Raw genomic sequence first — 22,706 nt, forward strand, 5'->3', positions numbered from 1 at the left:
ACATGTGTGTCCTGTATCTTGGTTATGTTTAATGTGATAGACAATAATGAAGCAAAACTTCCTCTTTCATTTTCTTTTCTTGTATTTTGATACTTATCTTCTAGAATGATAATTCCTCCTGTGGTCCATAGACATGCCTTTTTAGCTGCTTATTTCCTCTTGTTTATGAAAAGCAAAATGTTGATGCAGTGCAGGAATGTTTGTACTTAGAGGCAGGCTTAGGGTTTGTTTTTTTTTTTCCTCTTCTCTTCTTTCTTCTCCACTTCTCCACACCTGCAATATTACCACTAAATACCCATAGGTGGGAGAACATCACCATTGTTTCAACACTGTTAGTGATAGTTACAAGATTTTGGTACCACCTCGAGTACCTCTTTGTATAGGAATGTTTATTTTCTCTGTGTTTTGGCAAATAAGGAAAATTCAGGAAGCTGTGCTGATTAATGCTTCATGTAGTGGAATTTAATGTGAAAAATATAGTGTTAATGCACTGTCTTAAATATGAGGCAAAGAGCACCTTGAGATCAGTGTAGCCAACTGAAGAAATTTTAAGTGGCTTTTTGTAGTCTGTATTCAATTCTTACATGCAGAAATATCTGAAAATTTAACTATCAAGTTAGAGCCTCATTATTTTGTGTAAGAAAACAGGAGTGGCCAACTTCCTGTTCCTGAAGTTGCATCTCAAATGCAGTTATCTTTGAAGGTGTAACAGCATATATGCAATTAAAGTGAAGTATGTACATTTAATCTTCCTTTCCCCCCCACCCCTTTTCTTTTTTCTTATGTTTTCCCCCCTGTAGATTACCAAAGTGGCCTTGGAATACCACAACTGTAATAAAAGCCAGGCAGCTGAGCCAGATCTTCAACACATAGGAGACACTGATTCACCAGCTTTTGATTCCTCTGTACCAGATGCACATCCAAAATTATCAGAAACGTTTTCCATAACCAAGTACCCATGTTGTAACACAGTGGTGCTTCCACAGTGGCATTCAATATCCAGAACTCACAATGTCTGTGAGCTTTGCATTAATCAGACACTTGGTGTCAAACCAAATAAAGTCCATGGGCCACACTGTAACTTTTTAGCGATAGAAGCAGCTTTGGACTCTTTCTACCTCCAGGAACATACCTTTTTCCAGGTTATATCAAATACCATAGAGTGCAGCAATTTCTTAAGTTTCTATAGTCCCTTTAGCTATTACACTGCATGTTGCAGGACAGTAAACAGGCATTTTTTAAGTTTCATTAGTTCTGAGAATGCCATCTTTCAGACCCCCAAAGTAGCATTTTCTTCCCATGGGAAGAAAGATAACACCCAACATTCTATTCCTCACATTGAGGATAGGAATTGTTTCATTCCTAGCCTTCATATTAGTGACACTAACATTACAGGTCTGAGCTGCAGGACCAACAAAACCTTGAATCTCTACCTACTGGATTCAAATCTCTTTTGGATATATGCAGAGAGACTAGGAGCATCAAGATCTACTCATCTTAAGGAATTTGCTGCCATCGTTGACCTGAAAGAAGAAGTGCACTATGTCCTGGATCAAAATCAGTCACTTGTTGGATCTACCCTGGGTATGGTATCCACTATACAAATGCATGAAATAAGAAAATTGAGTTTGCAACTAAGCTTATAAATGGAAAACTTAATGCCGTTTTGAGAAGCGTGACTATAGCCAACATTATCAATCATAATGTATTCTCATTTATTTAATAGTAAACTAAGCAGTACAACCAGATGATGACATAAGAACTAAGTTTCACATACCAAAAAGTCAGTTACTTGAGAAGAAGTGAACCTTAAAATGTGTGATTCTTGACTACCTGATGCATTGAAGGAACTGGTAAAATTTCCATTTTAAAATGAGCTTGAGGGTAAAATAAATCACACTACATCTTAACACATTTAGTATTACAGGGTGGTGTTGGTGCTTGCTTAACTGTTCTGTGTACTACGGTGTCCATGAATTTCATACTGCCCACTTTTCAGCAGAGACTAGGCCTTCATCTTGCCCTCTGAAACCAACTTACAAGTGGGTTTTCATTTATTTTGAAGAGCACGTGTATTTTCAGGATACTGTGCTGAAATGGTTTTGGCCAAGTCTGTCACTACTCTGTTTCCTGGCTGAATTGGAGGAGAAAACCACAAAACTAATCATTCAGTCAACCCAATGATCACAGATTTGTATTTAGTACCTTTAACAGTGTTCAGTTTTTACAGACAGTTCCTAAAAGATTTTAATTGCCTCCCTCCTTTCAGCTATAACTTAATCATGCATGGATGTTCCAAACCTGGCCAGCTAGAAAGAAAAAAAAAATACAATTGTGATCTGGTGTGAAAATTTAAAAATATAAAATAGTGAGCTGTACCTCTCTTTGCATTTCAGAGATTCATTTGGTGATCTGCTGGCTTGTACTTAGGTACAAAAGTGCCAGTTTTACTTGTGCCTTGTTTTTGGACTGGAAATACCAGCACAAAATGTTTGTTTGATAAAGTACTCATTTTTTTCATATTTGATGTTCTATTTATTTGTCTTGAGTATTCTTATTTTTAATGCATAGAACAGTATGTCTTGTATTTAAATTGTCAAGAAAGATACAGTCAGTATCTTGCAGCAATTTAGAGAGCATGGTCCAGGCTCACAGTAGTGTGGCTGGAGGTGGTTGAGGTCTTTAGAGGGTGTTATAATGTTTTGCCACTGGCCAGTTACTTGTTAAGGATGTTTAAGGAGAAGGTTGAATGAAGAGGAAGGTGGTCACTGCTCAGTAGAAGGTGGGCAGTCATACTAGCATGAGACGAGCACAGTGTTTAAAGGTCTAAAGCAAAAGAAGAGTTACAGGGAAAGTTATTAAAACTGAAGGAATGGATGCGTATAAATGTGAAAATAAGTAGAGCCTCCAAGTTAAGGGCTAAATGCTTCAATGCTGTGAGAAAGTGGAAGCTGGTGAAAGGATACTATTGCTGACTGACCAGGTGTGTGGTTAGATTAGGAGGGCAGGAAATTATACTATAGTACATTGAACAGGAGTAGAAGCAAGATTAAAGGGTTGTGTGGCAAGTGAAGACAACTGTAATGAGTTAAACAAAACCAAAGGTGAAATTTTGTCTTGTTTTCACATCAGTGGTGCTTCCTTGAGAGCTGGTAAACTGTCAAAAATTAATGACTTGAAAACAGGTTTGCACTTGTCTTTTCTCTGAGTTCCAAAGTAAAAACTGCCAAAATCACGTATTTCTGAGATGGATATAACTTTGTTATGTATCAATTTCATTTCAGAGAACTTCATTAAAAATTTCAGTATTCTCTACAGTCCCTTGAAAAGGCATCTTGTGGATGACCCTTCGGTCCATATTCACGGGCAGCATGTCATCACCGAAGTGACTACTCCTACCTTTCATGAGACTGTGTTTCTGAGCGAAAAGGTACACCTCACTACTGAAAATGTGTTCAGACCTTTGAGGAGGGGTCTCATTCTTTTTTTGCCTTTATGTGCTTTTCTTATTGATATTACAAAATACCCTATTTTGTAACAATTTAGCTTATAGTTTTCTTAAAAAGGCGATTTGGAATAGTGTGAGCTTAAGTATATCTGCAAAAGATCATCTAGTGTGAAATACTCAAAAAAGTCGGTGCAGCTGATTCCCTAACAGGTTTCTGCCACAGTTCAAGATTTATTGGGTTTTGGGGGTGAAAGGAGGTGTGGGTTTTTTTTTTCCTCTGTGTGGAAAGGGGGGCATCAGTAAATAGCTTATATCGTAACATTGATAAACAACATTATACTTCCCTTTCACATTTTAAAGGTTCTGAGGTTTAGAAGTTGTGAATACTACGCCTCCTTTAGTGCAGATTAGCTGCAACAGATAATCAAAGTCACCTCTGTTTAATTTTCCAGAATGTCTTGCTGCTCTATTATGCACCATGGTGTGGATTCTGTGCTTCTCTGAATCACATCTTTATTCAACTTGCTCGGCTTTTACCTGCAGATAACTTCATTGTGGCAAGGTAAAAAAGATTGTAATTTCATCTCTCTAGAATAATCTTAAATTCATTGAAGTCATCAGCCTAGAAAATGATTACTTTTTCTCACCCAAAACTACTTGAGGGGGAAATATCCGTAGAGCTGTACTTGAGGATCAAATTAAAGGAGAGAAAAAAGCTTCAGACTGATGTTGAAACTGTTGGGGCAGGTCTGTTTCAGAGAAAGGTGTGTGCCAAAGGAGTGACTGAGATCTAATTGCTGAATGAGAACAGTTTGAATGCTGCACATGTTTTCCTCACAAAAAACCCCACATATTCGTTAAACTGAGATTCATGATCTTGAATATTGGTAATTAATTCTGCTGACTCACATGCACAATACATTTTTGACATAACCATTCAGACTTACTTTCACAGATACTTGTGTTTCCTTCTTTCCAGTCACTAAAATGGAGCTTTACGAGAAAATACAGATTGTGCCTCTGCCTGTTCTCTTTATCCTTGTCTCTGTTCTTAACAGGATTGATATCACTCGAAATGACCTTCCATGGGAATTTATGACAGATCGTCTCCCAACCATTTTACTTTTTCCTCACCAGAGGTAATGTAATTCTATCCCTGTGGGTTTTTATCTTTCATTTTAATGTTACAATAATTACCTGGTTACATATCTTAGTGGAGAAAAAAGCCAAACTAATTAATTTCCATATATGTGCTCCTACTTTACACATATTCTAATTGAAACAACAACAAAAAAACACACCTCAAGAGCCATGGATAGCTGATGATAGGCAGAAAATTAACATTCTCTCAAGGTATCACAGTATCACAGTATAACTAAGGTTGGAAGCGACCTTGAGGATCATAGAGTCCAACCTATCAACACAGACCCCATGACTAGACCATGGCACCAAGTGCCACGTCCAATCCCCTCTTGAACACCTCCAGGGACCGTGACTCAACCACCTCCTTGGGCAGCACATTCCAATGACGAACGACTCGCTCGGTGAAGAACTTTCTCCTCCCCTTGAGTCTAAACCTCCCCTGGCACAGCTTGAGGCTGTGTCCCCTTGTTCTGGTGCTGGTTGCCTGGGAGAAGAGACCAACCCCTTCCCGGCTACAACCACCTTTCAGGTAGTTGTAGAGGGCAATGAGGTCTCCCCTGAGCCTCCTCTTCTCCAGGCTAAACAATCCCAGCTCCCTCAGCCTCTCCTCATAGGGCTTGTATTCAAGGCCTCTCCCCAGCCTTGTTGCCCTTCTCTGGACACGTTCAAGTGTTTAGATGTCCTTCTTAAACTGAGGGGCCTAGAACTGGACACAGCATTACTGACCTTATTCTTCAGTTAATTTTCCTCATTATAATTTTGTATGTAAGATTTTTGGCATGGTCCAAATAAATTGGGTGACTACAGGATGGGGGAAAAGGGGAAAATTATTTAGATGGTGGTGCAGCACAGATCTAGTGCAGCTTGTATTTAATCACTTCAAACTGGGTAAGCAAAGAGAGCTCTCAGAATATTATAACGGTTCTTGCAGTAAAATGCAGAGATATGTTTGCTGTTTTTAATGAAGAAAAACAAAAATAAAGCACAGATGGAGAGTAGGTAATGCAGTCTAAGCTCAGTCTTGTTTAACAGAAAAAAATAACAGTCCTGTTGTTAGAGATACTGTTATGTGGTTTTTAAAATCATAAATCTGTGCTGAAACAAAAAGGTAGAAAATCTGACTGCTAAAGGAGGGCTTCTGCATCCTTGGGAAATTGCACACTCCTCTGTACTACAATAAATGTAATCAGAGGGACTTTGGAGTGTTCGTTGATCAAACAGAAGTTCATACAAGTTGCATTTCTCTCATTGTTCTACTGTTTGGCTTTTGGAGGGAATGAGAATCTCCTCAAGTGAAAACCACACTTGAGTGTAAAGTTATTTAAGAATTTCCTGTTTAATCTAACACAGCAATTATTGAAATACCTTTTTCTTTCTTAGAACAGTGCACCTACTACTTCATTATTTCACTTGGGCATAAATACATTTTTCCAGAGTCCTAACATTTTCTTGGCAGTAATTATAAAAAAAAATTGACCACACTGGTTTGTGTATAGCTGTTACAGTATAGATACTATAGAATCACATCATGGGCTTTTATGTATATTGCCAAAATGCTTTGGTTTTCCTTCTGAGTCAGTAACAAGTGCTGGATTTTTCACAGGAGAAAAATAGCAGCAGATTTGTTGGCATTCTGGAAGCCTCGCATTGTTTCTTTAAAACAGAAAACAAATGAAGCTTCAGTAGCAATCTAACACCTACAGAGGGAAATATCCAGAGGAGATTAGTGGTAAAACAAGGTGTACATGCTGTTGAAGTGAAACTGTATACAGCAAGCAAGATCTCAGAGAATGAGCCAAGAAATAAGAGTGTAGGACAGGGAAGTGTGATTTCAGGGAGATGGTTAGGATTGGGAATGATTCCTGAGGTAATGAAAGGAAGGGAATAAATTCATGAAGGGGTGAGCAGAAAAACAAGAGAAAGACGAAGGTGAGGTAGAGAAAGGCACAAAGGGTGGGTCAGGATAAAAGAACTCTGAAGTTCTTTTCTTTTTTAAAAACTTAGTCTTACACAATTACATTTTTTATAGAAAGGAAATGCAAACAAGTGCTATAACAAATATGTGCCTCTGCTATGGAACATTAACATTTTGATTTCCAGTCTTCTCCCTCAAGAGCTCTATCAACAGCAAATGGTAACTCAATGTTGTACTGCAGTTACAAAATCTTTAAACCTGTGTCTTTATATTTTGCAATTCCAAATTCATGTTTTCAGTACAGAAAGTTACGTATCAGCATGTATTCAGTATCAGTTCTGAGTCACTCTAACCTCCAACTCATCACCTTTGTGCAGTAAGCCTTGCAAATCAGCCTCTGATCAGTTTCTCTGCCACATTCCTGTTCCCTAGGCTAATTGAGCAGGAATTCTGTTGGAGTATTTCCAGGGTGTGTGCCTGTCTGTATAAAGACACTGTTACCTTCATCTACTGCAATATGCCAAATCCAGTTACCTATTGAGTTCTGCACATTCTGGTATTCAGACTCCCTCTCTCATTTGTACAGTCCATTAGTTCTAGCTAGCTTGAGTGTCTATAAGCAGAGGATGTGCTGGTTTGAAGATGCATAGTCTCAGTTTTCGTTTTGCTGAGCCACTTTTTGTGAGGTGCTCTTGACAGCTGGGACAAGTAGCAGTTGAATGCTGTTGTCTTATGCTTCATTAGGTCAAGTTGCATAAGCTGAAGCCCAACTAGACCTAACTCTTTTAACAACCACTGGAATACTAATTTTAGGGCTGGAAGACAACACTTACTTCAAAATATTGTTGTGGAATATAGCTTTAAGATCACTGTTCTCAGCCCCCACATAGTATTTGGAATTGAATCAAGTGACTTTCACTTTGAAGAAGGATCTAGTTTGCAGAACCATGCTTCTAAGGGACAGTGAGTATTATACATAACTGGATGAAAAGGTTTTTCTGGCATTTTAAAGCCTAGTTTAAGCAGGTTTTTAAAGCAGTAACAATTTATGGTAAGTGAAGTTTCCCTGTGTTCTCTCACAGTCATTTCACCTCCATCTTGCTCACACAAATACCAATCCAGTGCAGAGACACTTAGAGCACCCACACTGGAATAGAGTTTAAATGGTTCATCAAAAGAAAACAGTATGCTCCTTATTGCATGAGTTCAAGTTTCTCTTAGCTGATATATTAGCCATTTTTGATAAAAAACACAACTTAAGGTTGAACACAAGGTGTTTAGATTGAAATTATCCTTGTTTACCTAACTTAGTATTAACTTACCTTTCCAGGAAGGAGCAAAGTGTGAAGTTTCCTGAAGACTTTCCAGTTAACCTTCCTAATCTCCTTAAATTTATTTTACATCATGCAAGTCTTTCTTCATCAGAGCCCTGTACCAAAGAATGCCTACATAAGGGGACAGTTCTACAGCAAGGACACATCTCCCACTTAGAGAGAGAAATTCAGAAGTTAAGATCAGAAATCAGGGCACTTCATCAGGCCCATGACCAGCTTGAAGCACAGCTTTCTGAAGCTAGGAGAGAGGAACACAGACTACAGCAGCAAAAACACACACTGGAAAAGCAGCACAAGACTCTGCAGCTCCACAGTGAGCAGTTACAGGCCACATATGACCAGAAGAATCAAGAATTGTTAGAAATGGCTGAAAAGCTTCAAGAATTAGCTGATGCATCAGAAAACCTCCTTAAAGCAAATACTTTACTGAGAATCCTGGTGGCATCAAAGGAAGGAAAGCTACAAAGCAAAGAAGAAGGTAAAGAATCCCTTCCATCAGAGCAGATAATTTCTGAAGATCATGATATATCACTTGTAACAGCTGCTACCACATCAGAAGAAGAAAGGATTGATAATATTGATACCATAGACACAGAGCACAGTAGTGGAAACAGGACAGAATGATTACTTACACAGTGGAATGATGCAGTATCGGGTAGGTATTTATGCAAATTTTATTGAAATTCATTGTAAATAAAGACTTTTTCCCCCTATGATCCAGAAAAAGAAAAATCAAATGGAATATTTTTGTATACTTGAACTACTTAATAACCACATCTAAAGAGAAGAGGAGAATGGAAAACACTTTCTGCACTTTACTATTGCACTAACTTGCAAACACCTGTCCATTTAAATTAAAGATGCTGGTTTTTAGGGGAAGCAGTATGAAGCACCTCTGACTTAAGGACCAGTTCTTTTTCACTGGCTTTCTCTTATAGCTGCTAGAAAAATTAGACCTTTGATTTATACTTTTACATGATTTCTGAAGTTTGCCCTTTACACTGCATTCTCTTTGCTGAATTAAGAGATACTTCATCTGTGTAATCACTAAACTTGAGTGGACAAAGTCATCTTGCTACAACTATTCTGGTCTAGAACTTCAACACTTTATCACTTTTGTATACCAGTTACCTGACTGTCTTGAAATCTGCAAGAGCCATGTGTGAACTGTTCTGTACTGAAAACTAAAAGTCTTACTGAAGTAATAATTTTCTCTTTGATTTGTAAGGGGTCTAGAATATAGCAGGTTCAGTGTGTGGGTCTGGCTACACATACAAGTCTCAGACTAGTACCTTAAAAGCATGTCCCAAGGTAAGAGTCCTCTTACCAGCCGCACCCCATATAGTTCACAAGGCAACAGCAGGAACTTCTTGCTAGTGACAGTATTAATTCTGCTTAAAATTATAGCCTTCAATTAAAAGGCAAAGGTAGAGCTAAAAATGCACATCAATGTGTTACTGGAGAAGGACACAACTTTGTCTAGGCCATTGTCTTGCATACAGTTACAATTCTGAAGCAAGTTTGCTAGGCTTGTGTTACTTAGTTATTCCATATGCACAGGTACAAGCAGTAAATCTAATGTGTCATATAGAGCTGAAGAACTTGGACTTCATTATTTGTAACTCATTTCAGGGCACAGATTTACAGTAAATTTTTTTCCTAGGCAATAGTTTAAAAGTTTTAGTAGGCAAAGGAAGCTATTTATAAAGTCACTGAAAACAGGTCAGCAGCCTCAAAGCATATGTGCCTACCCCAAGAGTTCTAGAATATGTATGCTGCCATTGGTGGCTCAGTGCTGTTTCTTCTCTTTCTGCCCTCCCTCCCCTCAAACCTCTGATGCCCAGAATTGCCCTTTTAACACATCTTTACAGTTCCCATGGCTGAACTACAGCATAGAGCAGGAAATGGAAGGGATGTTCTTTTTTGTTTTGCAAAAAAAATTGCCAGCTAAAAACTTACACTGACCGGTCAGAAATCTTCTTTGCTCACATCAACATTTGTTTACATAGGAAAGACTCAAACTTATCTTTTAGTAATACAGTTAAATCAAGAGTTATCTACAGGATTAACCAAATTCTGTAGTTGTCTGTAGAGTAAAACACCTTTTTATAACAGGCTGTTGGCATATATCCTAACTGCTAAATAGACAAAGAGGGATTCTAAGAAAAATTCACACTAGTGGCACTTCTGCCAGTTTTAGGAAGTAACCACTTAGGCAGTTTCAGCATGCAGACCTACAGAAAAGAAAATCCTGCTCTACTGCCACTTTAGAACTCCTGGAAACCTTCTGGACCATGCCTGAGGGTTCAGTATCCATCATTAGTTTCCAGGTTGGAAACTATCCAAATGGCAGTTTCCTTGCAGTTTTCCTTCTACATACTTGCAGAACTCAGATGTAGCAGCAAAAAGCTTAACCTACTCAGCTGCAACTAAAGGAAATCAATTCCTTTCTTGCAGCTTCTGTGCTTCAACACATTACTGAAGGCTTAAAACTTCTGAAAGTATTTTCATGAGTCCAACAAACTGTTAGGAGTAAGAGTTCTGACTTCATAGCTGTGCATTCAAGTTTGTAGCAGAAGCATGCTTTAACTGCAGGTTTGGTGTTGAAGGCCTGGAATACCATCAGTTGTCATTTGGGAGTCTTGTGTTATGTACAGTTACATCATGTCATTCCTATGTTGTGGAACAAAAGCAAAAAGCTTCTGACAGCCTATTTACAGTTCACAGTTGCAAAGTAGTTCACATTACAGTAGTAACTCCATCAAAATAGCCTTAGCTAAACATTCAAGTAACAAAAAAGGCTATTAGTCTCTTCACACCAGTATATCCTGTGTCCATTGCCAGCAATGGACGTTATGCCAGGTCAGTCACAGAGGAACTCAGATACACAGTTGACACAAAGTGCTACTTTCTCAGTGCATGCAACTGCAAATAAAGCTCGAGGGTATTTTCTGATGAGAAGAGTGCATGTGACCAGGTCCTTCACAGTATAGAGAGTCTTCTGCTGGTTACACACATCAGCATAGTCCATGTACATGTGTTGCTCCAGGTTAGCTATGTGCTTCTGTGCCATTTGGAGTTAGCTTAGCTTTCCTTTCTACACAAGGTCCTTTAGCAGAGTACTGCACCAGAAGAAACGGCTCTTTGGTTTCTCCTTCACCCACAATGCTTTCCTCGTCTTCGGACTGGGTTATCCTCTGCAGACGCAAGTAACACCAGCAGCCCAGTATCAAGGCACCAAGAGCTGCAATAGCAATCAAAATAACAATAACAGTCACCACTCCAGTGGTGGGACTATGATCCATAGACATGGTCAATATTTCAGATTGTTCTGACTTCTTTAAGAAGATTCTTGTCTTCACTGTCAGGCTTGCTGCATCTTTGAACTGCAGTGGAAAAGACAAGACACTCAATGAAGTTGTACAGTTTTACCATAATCAGCAACATTATGTTGATGGTTGGTATCCTTCACATGACCTTCTTGCAGCCCTACAGTACTTACTCATTTTAACCTACTTTTTCAAACTGCCTTTGAAGATGCAGGTTTCCACAGTAAGCTAAAGCAAATGATAGATAAACTTATTTCAACTGCTGACATATTTATTGAGATAGCACACAGCTAACCTCCTAAGAGGTAACAGTTTACTAGAAGACAGATGAAACAGACTACAGAATTTACACAGTTCTAGGATTGGTAAGGTAATTGTAGTGAAAGTCAAGGCAATTACAGTGCAGTATCTTTACCAACAGAACTCAAGCTGAAGACTCAAGTTTATTCCATAATCTCTCATGGAATGGCAGACCTGTACATACTGCCACAGTCACTTCAGCAAGGACTCACTCATGAAAGATCAGTTCAACAAAGGGGCCATTAAGGTCCAGCATCACACAGCTGATTTGCACATAACCTGTCTACACTTCCAGCCTTGTAAAGTCCTGCAGACCTGATTTCATCCAAATAAGCAGAATGAAACAGGGTGTAACAGACATCCCCAGCACAGCTGTGTGCCCACTGCAGCTGGAGAGGTGTACAATTCTGCAATGCTTATTCAACACAGTGATCAGCTGAGTGATTAAGAATGACTTTCATGTAGGTTTTTCTCTCAGGGCATGTCTGAACTACAGTACTATTTGGTCTAGACAGGAGTACAGCATCAGCATAAAAGATGGTTTACCTTGCTTCTCCTGCAGGCACTGCATGTCCACATCAAGACTGCTTCTGCAGCCTGCACAATTGCTAGCCATAATGAAACCTACTAGCACTGTTCCCCCACAGCAGTTTGGTGCAGCACATAACCTTATATTACAACTAAACAATTACTGTCACCTAGAAAAACAATACTGGAAACTAGCATTGCAAATGCTACCCCTTTGCTAGATTAAGTGAGTTGACAAGCTATACAAGGTATGAGATTTTGCACATCACCATCCTCTCTATCACCAGGATCTTTTGGCAAACTTTTTAGACCTCAGCGTAATGACTGCTTGTAAAGGTCTGTACCTTGCTGGTTTTCAGAACAGCTTTGGAAACAAGATGTTCAATCCAGGTAACAACCTACCTCTCTGGACTATAAGAGACCACATTTCTCTCTCCCCACTTCTAACAGCCACAGACTGCAATGGTCTCACTTTGACCTGAAAAACAGATCTGCAAGTTTCTATCTGAGGGAGGAAGGGGGATCTTTAAGGGTGCAGATATCTTCAGAAGTCCCTTCCAACCCCTAACATCCTGTTATCCTGTGACAGCTTTGTTTCTTTATCCTCTGCTCTCGCAAGTACACTTAGTCAAGGCAGCTCCTTCTAGAATAAATTCACATTAATCATTTACAAAAGGACATATTTCACAATCTTTTCATGCAGAAGGTTTGCTCCTGACTTTATGGACAATGAAGACTGGACTTATCCTTCCAGTCTAAGGGGATCATCTGTAATTAGTAGCTCCAGAGCCCTTTAAGGCAACTGAGATGTTAACAGTTGTAGATACAGACAGGAAGTTGCAGGACCCATCCTTGAGGTAGGGTATTCCACATGAATGCTCATTGTTTACACTAGAAAGTTACTTCTAGCTGGATTAGGCTCCCTTGTCTCAGTGATTGTGCTTTATGGCAAGGAAAGTATTAGAGATTGAAAACTAGAAACCCCAGGACATGCAAGACAGATTTATTAAACTATTTCTAGTCCAACCATTTCTGAGTGCAACACAGCAACTTGCAGATTCCTCTTAAAATACCTTTGTCTGCCAAGTCAAAGCCTAAATCTCTGGATAGTATTCCATGAACCTTCCAGGAAAAGGATCCTGAAGAGTCATCTTAAGGTTCAAGGTCACTTTCTCAAGGCACTTCTTGGTGAGATAAAAGTGCAGAAGTTAATCCTTTTGCAGGCATATCCTCTTCAAGCAGTCTGGAGCCAGCACCCTCCATAAAGTCAGATATTAATCATCTGTACAGATCTAAAGTATCACAAACCAGCTAGTTAATGGTGCATGATTGCAACTGAGATGGTAGCACTGTTACTAGCTTTGATAGCTTTGTTTCAAACACATGCAGTGTTCTGGCACTGTTATTTTTCTGGCTTTATGTCACTGTGTACAGCCTCAATTCTATCCTTAGCACAATACATTTGCATGCTGTAACTATACTAGTAAGTTCTTCGGTTTCTATGTTGTTTTCTAGAGGCAGAACTTGAACTGCACTCACTACTTTCTAACAGCAACTAAGAAACAAAGGTTAAGCCGTCTCCAAAGTCCACTTCTTGATGGGAGAAATATTGGATACTCTAGATTCCCTTAATCTAAAGGACGTTCCAACTGGCTTTCAGACTCACTTGCCCTTAAAGCATAGCTGAGCTCAAAAAGCCCAGGAGCACACCAGCAGCACTGACTTCATTTAGCATTTTTACTCTGAGGCATTAAAAGCTGTAGTTTCTGATCTTCAAAGGGATTCCTAACACCATCCATATATATTTGGTGGTGCTTGTAGTGCTACATCCCTTCCCACCACACTTGCTATCAAAGCAAGCATCAAAGCATATTTACTCATTAAAATATTACTCTGATTGACTGGTGGAAACTACAAATAGCCTATCTCAGTTCTTGCAGCAATCAAGCAGTGAAAACATCAGCTAGAAACCATTTTTCCATAAATAACTGCTTCTGTGTCTTAACACCACCTTCTACTCAGAACTTCATTTGTTAAGGGTTTGGTGCTTTGAGGATTTTTTTTTTTTTAATCCAATTCAGAAATTGTAAGTAAAGGACAAAGTTTAAATTGCAGAAGGCTGCTAAGAGACAAATTGAGTGCAATGTTGGAATTAGTTTCTAAACTTGAGTTTTCCATGATAATAGGCCTTCTGCTGCAGAGTTCACTGTCCTCATCCCTGCAGACATGTTTCTGAAAAGAAATACTCCTACCATAAAAGCCAAAGCTATATGAAGATGCTTCAGAAATTAATCTAGTATATTTGGGTAAACCACAGCAAAGTCCTCAAGCAGTTATGTTCAAGGTCCAAGTATTAAATCTTTGGACTTTGTTTTTTGTGGCTTTGAGGGGAAAGGTAGGAGTCAATTTCTATTACAGTATTTTACCTACAGTAAGCTGGATGGGGCAGGGCAAAGGAAATATGAATAAAACTACCAGAGTGACCTTCAGCTTACAAATTATTAGAAAGCTTCCATATTAAGGCCTTTAGAAGTAACAGCACCTTACACTACATGTTACTAACTGTAAAAAAAGCCTTTTCCTGTATGTGCCAGTAAGATTAAGTTTGAGGAATGCTGCATACTCATCATAAAAGCATCACTATTGCAAATGGAAGATGAGAGGAAAACCCTCTGGGAAAATCAGAGCTGTAATTCTATTACTGGCACATGAATGCATGCTGTGTCCACACTACCCAGCCATCGTTAGACTTCACCACTTCTGATACAATGAGATCACTGTTATTCTTAATTAACTCCAGTTATTGTCACCTTTTCCTGCTAAGGCCAAGTTACCACACAAACTGGAGCTTGGCCAGAGGCTATTTTAGAAGCTGGGAGCTCTTAGTAAAAACTTTCAGTTCCGATCTCCTTCCAGTCCTTATTATAGTTATGATGAGGAAAAGAGCAAGGAAGGTAGCTAAAAGAGGCTTTTCTGTGGCTAATTAGTTATGGACAGTCTACCAACAACTTAGCATTCAAGCAACTGCTTGAAACACTAGAGTGAAAGCCAATACCTAATGGTATTAACTGGAACAGCAGTTAGCTTCCACAGATAGTAGTACCTTACACTTAACCAAGAATCATTTTAAAAGCTTTACATCAAGCTAAGCCACAAAGAAATTATTATTTTACAGAGCCCAGCAAGATGAAAAGAGGGGAAAAACAGCAGTTCAGGAAGTTTCTCAAACACAGCACGCAACTGCAAGAGTAAGCAGAGCTTCTCAGAAGCGTATCAAGTGCATGGCAAATGCAAGTTTATGCTGTAACTGCCTGGCAGGCAAGTCAGTCAGTGTATGCAAAACTAGAAGCAAGCTTCTGGTGCTACCATGACTTATACTTCAGAGGTAAGATCACGTATGCTTCAGAGATAATTGGATGGCTGGCAGACCATCTGCCACACTCTGGATTTGTATTTGGCAGTGTCATATCCGCATGGAGCTCTGACAAGAGGTCCGTCCTTGTAAAAGGGTAATTTCTAACATTCAGTTACCACAAGTAACATGCTAGGTATATCCTGTAGCATAGCTTAGTTCTTGATATATTAGAAAAATTGTGGAGATGGCAACACTAAGTTTGCTGATGGAAAAGGTTTTTGTACTTACACATTCAAGGTAGTTTTCCAGACACATGGTTTGGCTTTTTTTAATGACTAGCAACAGCTAGATAGCACTCATATGCTTCTAATATTCAAGCACTTTTTATAATCATCTCCAACCTTAAGACTGTAAATACCCCAGAAATCTGTCATATACCTGTACTGAGTAGCTCAACAGCTCAGGCTAGGAATCCTCTACTCAGTTTCAGAATCACCTTATTAGAAAAGTGAAGGTCACACTGGGTTTGGATCTTCTTGTCTGGCAAGTCTTTCTTCTCGCTCCTACCCTAGGGAGAGGGATCACATTGGTCTCTAGAGTCCCTTTTGCTCTTGGCTTTGCAGTTACATAACAATGCCTAACCATTAGCTGCTGGTACAGGCACCCACGGAAAGATCTGATACTGTTTCACCTACCTGCTAATCAAGACATGAATATTAGAAGCTGTTCTGAGTGCTTCCGGGCTACATAAAAGCAACATTAGATGCCTAAATCTGTGTTCATGTCGAGAAAAGGAGTGCGAGACAGCACAGTACACTGCAGATGCTCAGAGGAAGAAGCGATATTCCCTTGGAGCAACTCACGTTACCGTGAGCTCCCAGGACTGTCAATACGGTGGTTGGACTTACTCCGTGCCACGCACGTAACTCCTCGCACTAAGCTCTGCGGCGCTGAGCCAGCGGGGACGAAACTCGGGCCGAGGGAAGAGTGGGTGGCGGGGGCACGACCCACGTCCACCCCGGTGCCGCTCACCAGCCATGAGACAGCGCCTTGTGACTGCAGCGCGGCGGTGACAGCTGCAACCGCACCGGGGAAGGGGCAGGAGCTCGCGGGAGGGCGACAAGGCGGCACGGGCCGTTCGGGTGAATGGAGCCAGAACCGCCGGCCGAGCCAGGTCGTGCCGGGGCAGCCCCGAGCCAAACCCTTGGGCCTGCGAGGTGCCCAGAGCAGCTCGGCAGCTCGGCCACCTCCCCGGGCACGGACACCTCCCGCCGGACCGCCGCAGACAAAGAGCGACTCCGCCGCGGCGGCGCTCGGGAAAAGGCGGCCCCAGCCCCGGCTTGAGGCCAAAAAAGCACAGGCGGTTCCTCTGATACTCCCGAGACTCTGGATCCTGCTCAACACGGAACCCTGCCCGCGACGCGGCCCGCGTCCGCCCCACCAACCCCGGCTCACAGAACAGCGGGCTCGACCCCACCCGAGCTGTTGGGCCCCTATGGCGCCCAGCTGAACCTCCCCCAGTCCCTGCACCGATGCTGCCGCGCCCCCTGCCCCGAGCGCTCACCGTCAGCCACGGCCCCGCCGCTCACTGCCACCGCGGCGCACCCGCCGACGCCACCGCGGGCGCGACAGTTCCTTCGCCACCCGCGCCGCCTTATATCGGGGGCCGGGCGGCGCCGCACAGCGGCCAATGGGCGCCCGGCGCGCAGGGCCCAGCCAGCAACAGCTGACGGGCGGGGTGGCGGTGACTTGGCCCTCCTTTCCCTTTCCCTCCCGTGGGAGACTGTGCTGCCTCGTCAGGGTTTCGCGGGTCTCGGCGAGCGCGACCGGAGGGCCTGAGCCAGGCGAAGCTTAAGAAAAGGGCTCCCCTGCGGCGCGCACCCCCTCCTGGCGCCGCTCTCGCCCGCCTCAACCTGTAGCCCTGCCCAATGGGGAGGCGAGGGTGTGAGGGAGCAGCGCCTGGGCGGGAAGACGCCTCCCGCGCTGGGTAGCCCTGCAGCACGAGGGTGTAGGAAGTGAGGATGCCAGACCTGTCAGCCTCGGCTCCAGCTCTCCCCTTGCCATCCTCCGTGGAGGCAAAACCCGTCAGCTACCTCCCTGATTCCGCGAGAGGCTCTTTATCGACTCGACCAAGTGCAGCAATAGGGCAAGAGCTCTGTCACCGCCAAGGCCACCCCAGAACCACCGTGATGCTTGGTGAGCACTGACAGCCAGCGGCCGGCCCCGACCAGGCCATCCTGCCCTGGGCAGATTGACAGTCATCCCTGACTCTCAGGTAGGGAGTCTGTCTCAAACATCTAGTATGCTGTCATTTCCAGTATGTCCATTATATTTAATAATTCACCCCGTGGTGGTGCAGTGGCCATGTAAATGTATTAAGAAATTACTTAGTATAGGTTTTCATCACCCTTCTACTGAAGCTGGGCCTTAATGATGCCACAGAATGAAAAGGTGACAAGTATTGCAACAACTCAGACGTAGCAAAGTTGCTGGTAAAACAGATCCAAACTGGTTTGAGGTTCATCTAAAGTCTGAAGGAAGTTTGAGGGAACAAATCCTGACAAAAGATGATGTTCAGAAGTTCCTTTGACTTGTATAAACAGTTGTTTTACAATATAGATGCTGGTTTCTATCAATGTCATGGTTTAATCTCAGTGGTACTTAAAGCTCACATGGCCACTTTCTCACTCTCCCAATTGAATGGAGGAGAGGCTCAGAAGAGTGTGAGAAAACGTGTGGCTTGAGATAAAGACAGGTTAATAGGTGAAGCAAAAGCCATGTGTGCAGGCAAAGCAAAACAAGGAATTTATTCACAACTTCACAGCAGCAGGCAGGTGTTCAGCCATCTCCAGGACAGCAGGTCTCCAGCACCCATAGCAGTTACCTGGAAAAACAAACCCATCACTCAACATTCCCCCACTTGCGTCTTTTTCTCCCCCAGCTTTATATGCTGTCATATTGTCTGGAATAACCCTTTGATCAGTCAGGGTCAGCTGCATTGTCTCCCAACTTCTTGTACACCCCCAGCCTACTTACTGGTGGGGTGGTATGAGGAACAGAAAAGACTTTGTGACTCTGTGTAAGCACTGCTCAGCACTAGCAAAAACACCCCTGAATTATCAAGACTGTTTCCAGCACAAATCCCAACACAGCCCTATACTAGCTACTTCAAAGAAAACTAACTCTATCCAAGCCAAAAGCGGCACAACCATGTACGAATTTTCTAGGGAGTAATTTTTCCTTGCATGTGTCCACCATGACCATGTGACAGCCCTAACAGCATTGTTCCTTTCCATTCTCATGCCATGAAAATCTGGCTATGACCGAGTACCAAGATGAGTGCATCATCTCTGCTACTCACTCTCAAAGCTGCCCAGACATGAACCATCTTTTGCCTGGAAGCTGTACTGCTCCACTCACATTTTGGCCTCTCAGGAGGCCTTAGTAAAATGACAGGTAATACATAGGCTGCTTCCAAATCCCATATAGCCAGTTTACAGTATTAACAGAGAAGCTTTCTTGTAGTACAGACTGCCCTAAGCACACCATCTTGTAGTTTTGTTTAATTTAAAATGTACGGGGGCTAGGAATACCTGAGATACCACAGCTAATTAAGAACATTTTAGAGAACTTTTTGGTTAATGTAAAATTAATGTTTCATTCAAGCTTTGGCTCTTAATTAGAGCATAACACAGTATCAGTTTCTGCCATCACAGAAGAGATGATAAAGCACTACTGAAAAATCCTTAAAAGTTTAGGATCTTTTTTGAAAAGAAGACCAAGCACTGACACTGGGTTACTTTCCCTGCTAGTAACTAATGGTTTGGATTGTCTGGCAAAGCAATACCAGCCATGGCAGTAACCTATCTTTCTGTTAAATAAGCAGATGTAGAGGTAGCCTTTGGACCAGTACATTAACAAGTTGTCTAAATCTCATTTTGATATTTGAGTCTCTATGGAGATGCCTCTTTTACATAACCATGGATGTAGACTCCACTGTATATCAGTGTCCTAATCCACTTCACTGAGAACGGTCATGCCCTTTTGTACAAAAAGCATGAATGCAATTATGACAGATGACTGGTAAAAGCCATCCAGCAATAGCACAGCCTTAAGAGAAGATCAGCAGTCTCTTCTGGCACAATTTGAAAACTTTTTGCCTTTGAGAAACTTTTAATAGTGATTTTGTAACTCATGTTTGGTAAATTGCGCAGAGAACAAAGCAGGTTCATTCACATCAGTTTCTTGCCTTTGCAAATGGGCTGCTTGATCTGCACTGGCTTATAGCATGGGAAATTTCCACTCTACTATGGAGAAAGTATAGGGCTGGTAATCCATCAGAATTGCTTAAAAACTCCTCTTACTTTGCCACTTTCACCTCTACCCAGTTCATGCTTAAGGTTTAAAGCAGGGACAAGGCTCTATCGACCACTGATACTCACAGCTGGAGATCAGAAAGAACCCACTTAGACTTTACCAGGATCATATTCAGTTAAAGCAATCAAGTAACATGCTCCCCAATATTCATGACTTTTATAAACATATTTAACAATTTTCTGAATTTTTAATCACCATTTAGAACATTCCCTCTTGCTTTGATGTTTTCCTATCACAGCACTTAGCATTTTCAACCATTACATATGCTTGTTGACTTCATCTGCAGAAGAATTCTGGGGTCAGCTGTAATCATTGTGTGACAGTTTCTACCACACATTATCACAGTCATCCATATCTCTGCTTGATCTACTTTGAGCTGAGTTTCCCAGCTGTAAGTTCTGGCAGTGTAATAAACTTTGCTTTGCAGGAACAGTGTTTGCCTGGCACAATAGTTAATGGTATTATGCTGAAAAATAAGTTCCTTGGTACACATTTGGAAAACACATTTGGTAGAGTTGTTCAGCATCTCCTTCAAATTAACTTTACCACAAAGACATATGCCACAAAGCTATTCTCTGTTCCAAGACTGGAGGCAGAGCCAAAAAGATTTTCTTTTAGTTCTTTCTCTCATCCTTGGAAAAAGTCTACATATTTTCTGTTCCTGTATGTAGCAGCCTTTTCCCATTCTTTATGAACCCAGCACACTCCTATTTCCTTCTGTCATCAGTGTTGCGGCCCTGCATGTGCTTTGACTTTGGCAAAGCAATCTCTTCTATTTTGTAGTAGAGTCTGCAATCAGCTCCTGATCAGTTTCTTAGTATGAAACTGAAGGACTGCAGAAATGGGTGTGATTAGATCAGCAAGAGCTTAGCCTTCTTCAACAGTGGTAGTATTTTGAGGCTGCGTAGTCAATTGCTTAGTAACCAATTGACAGTCTTACTGGATTTTGTCACCATAGTTCTGCTTTTAACAGCAAGTACTTCCTGAAACAGTGTAAGTGCACTACTGCAAATCACAGTTCACACTAGTGAATTGCATGTTCTGTTGTAGATTGCCTTGTAGTGGAATGTCACTCCAGATGAAGCCTCTCCTATTGTAGCCAAGTGAAAAAGAAATCCCTTGTTATCTTAATATTTTTGCCAACTTGCTTTATTTTATTTTTAATTTTAAGAGCACTCTTGAAACCAAATCACAGTAACAGTTCAAAACAGAAGTGTCAGCCATTACAGAAAACCAGAAAGCACTGTGCAAATGATATCATGCCTGAACATGATAGGGGAAGAGAGCAACTGATGTCATCTACCTGGACTTGCGTAAAGTGTTTGATACTGTCCTGCATGACATCCTGGTCACCAAACTGGACATGCATGGACTTGAGGGGTGGACCACTTGCTGGGAGGTTGGAACTAGCCAATTTTTAAGGTCTCTTCCAACCTAGACCATTGTATGTGTCTATGAATCTATGATCGGTGCAAAGAGTAGACATCTAATGAAAACATTTGCTTCTGCACTTAGTGAAAACAACTGCCTGATGTTAGTAGAGGAACTAGAGGTGATTCAGAGATAAAATGGGGTTTGAGTGATGCAAACAGGGAAGGTGGAAGTGATCTGGAAACCTAAACTCAGACTGACAAATCAATTCAGACAGCTCCATCTAGTGTCTTAGTAAATCTGGCCACCTTTTTTTTTTTTTTTTCCCTTGCAAGGTTCCTGGTAAATTTTGCCTGGACATTGTTGTTTACTTTTCTGGGATCCAGGAAAATAGCCCACAACCTATGAAACCCAGGAGAGGAATACTGCATCAGAAAATCAGAACATTTAACATAAACAGTATTTAATACATGAAATAGCTATTTTGTCTATTAGCGGAAAAGACTATTACATATAGTAGTATGACTATGAGTAATAGTTTTAGCTGCAATTAGGATCTTTAGATTACTTTCCTGAATACCAGCAATTACTCACTCTACTAGAAGCTGAGCCATAAACTGTTCTGATGCTGGTTTTGCAAAGACCTTTGTTCTCCTTTGCATTCCTGCAGCTAATCTAACTGTAAATCTCCCCTCTTCCTTTTACTTTCATTGTTTTAAGCCTGAAATAATGATATTTTTAGTTCCTTTTTAGGATTAGGTGTACTCTCCCACTGAAAAGCTGCAGCTGGACATAATCTGAACTGATTCTGCCCTGCAGTAACTGCATTATGCTATGTTAAATCCTGTATCACAGACTACATGAGATTAGCTACATTATAATTATTGGTAGTATTCTATGGCCATTTTAGACAGTGGTAGCAGAGCTTTAGAGGATGTTAATAGAAGTTAGCTGTGGTAGGTGGTACCCTGGTCACTGTGTGGAGGTCCACATCTTCTGAAGAGGACAAGAAAGCTGCAAGGATAACAAGAGTTCAATGTGTGACTCTAGGGAAAGAGATGCCGTGCTGTTGCCAACACATACTAATCCTTAGCGAGTGAGGATTTGGGGACAAAGGAATTCAAGGTGGTAACCATGCATGGTGAGCAATGCACAAGAAGTGCACATTTGTGCTTGACTGTTTTGCAAGCAAAAATTTACATCCTTCTTTCATCAGCTAAGATGCTTATATGAGCAGTGCCAACTCCCTCTGAGGTTCAGGGAGGGCAGAGCTGTGAGTGCCTGTCCTCCAAGCATATGGTCTGTGGGCAATTTGCAGAGCAGCGTTTTCTCTGGTCACCCAGGGTTTATAAATCTTTCTTTTGGGAAATGCAGGTTAAGTTGTATATATCAAAAGTTCAGTGTAAATTTTATTTTGTGTGTGTGTCGGGGGGTGTTTGGAATAACTCTAGTTTAGAAAACCCTTTCTTGCAGCAGAATTAATGCACTGGCAAAGCTGTTCCCTACAAAACAGTTTACAGTAGCTGTAAATCAAATGTTTTCCAGGCACTACACTGGCCGCCTAGCAACCATGATACAGTAGTCTTGCCACAAGCCATCCATGTGT

General features: G+C 41.4%; 2 protein-coding genes across 3 annotated transcripts in view; one reads left to right on the top strand and one right to left on the bottom strand.

Annotated features, from left to right (window-relative positions):
- TXNDC11 (thioredoxin domain containing 11) overlaps positions 1-9,157 on the top strand; it is a 27,194-nt gene extending 18,037 nt beyond the window's left edge. The window contains exons 8-12 of one of the 2 annotated variants that reach the window (XM_068147118.1): positions 801-1,584; positions 3,285-3,430; positions 3,901-4,010; positions 4,507-4,587; positions 7,837-9,157. In XM_068147118.1, the coding sequence (XP_068003219.1) occupies positions 801-1,584; positions 3,285-3,430; positions 3,901-4,010; positions 4,507-4,587; positions 7,837-8,464 (1,749 nt within the window). In that variant the 3' untranslated portion in view covers positions 8,465-9,157. The remainder of the gene's footprint in view (positions 1-800; positions 1,585-3,284; positions 3,431-3,900; positions 4,011-4,506; positions 4,588-7,836) is intronic. The other variant, XM_068147119.1, reaches the window with a different exon arrangement.
- SNN (stannin) lies at positions 8,494-17,230 on the bottom strand. The gene is made up of 2 exons (XM_068147120.1): positions 16,917-17,230; positions 8,494-11,226 (listed from the first exon to the last, which is right to left on the bottom strand). The coding sequence occupies exon 2, from the start codon at positions 11,149-11,151 to the stop codon at positions 10,891-10,893; it is 261 nt and encodes an 86-aa protein (XP_068003221.1). The 5' UTR covers positions 11,152-11,226; positions 16,917-17,230; the 3' UTR covers positions 8,494-10,890.
- Positions 17,231-22,706: the final 5,476 nt, after the last annotated feature.

This window comes from Melanerpes formicivorus, unplaced genomic scaffold (assembly GCF_026170545.1).
Source record: "Melanerpes formicivorus ecotype bairdi unplaced genomic scaffold, bMelFor1.0.p_v2 SCAF_14, whole genome shotgun sequence".
Lineage (NCBI taxonomy): Eukaryota > Metazoa > Chordata > Aves > Piciformes > Picidae > Melanerpes > Melanerpes formicivorus.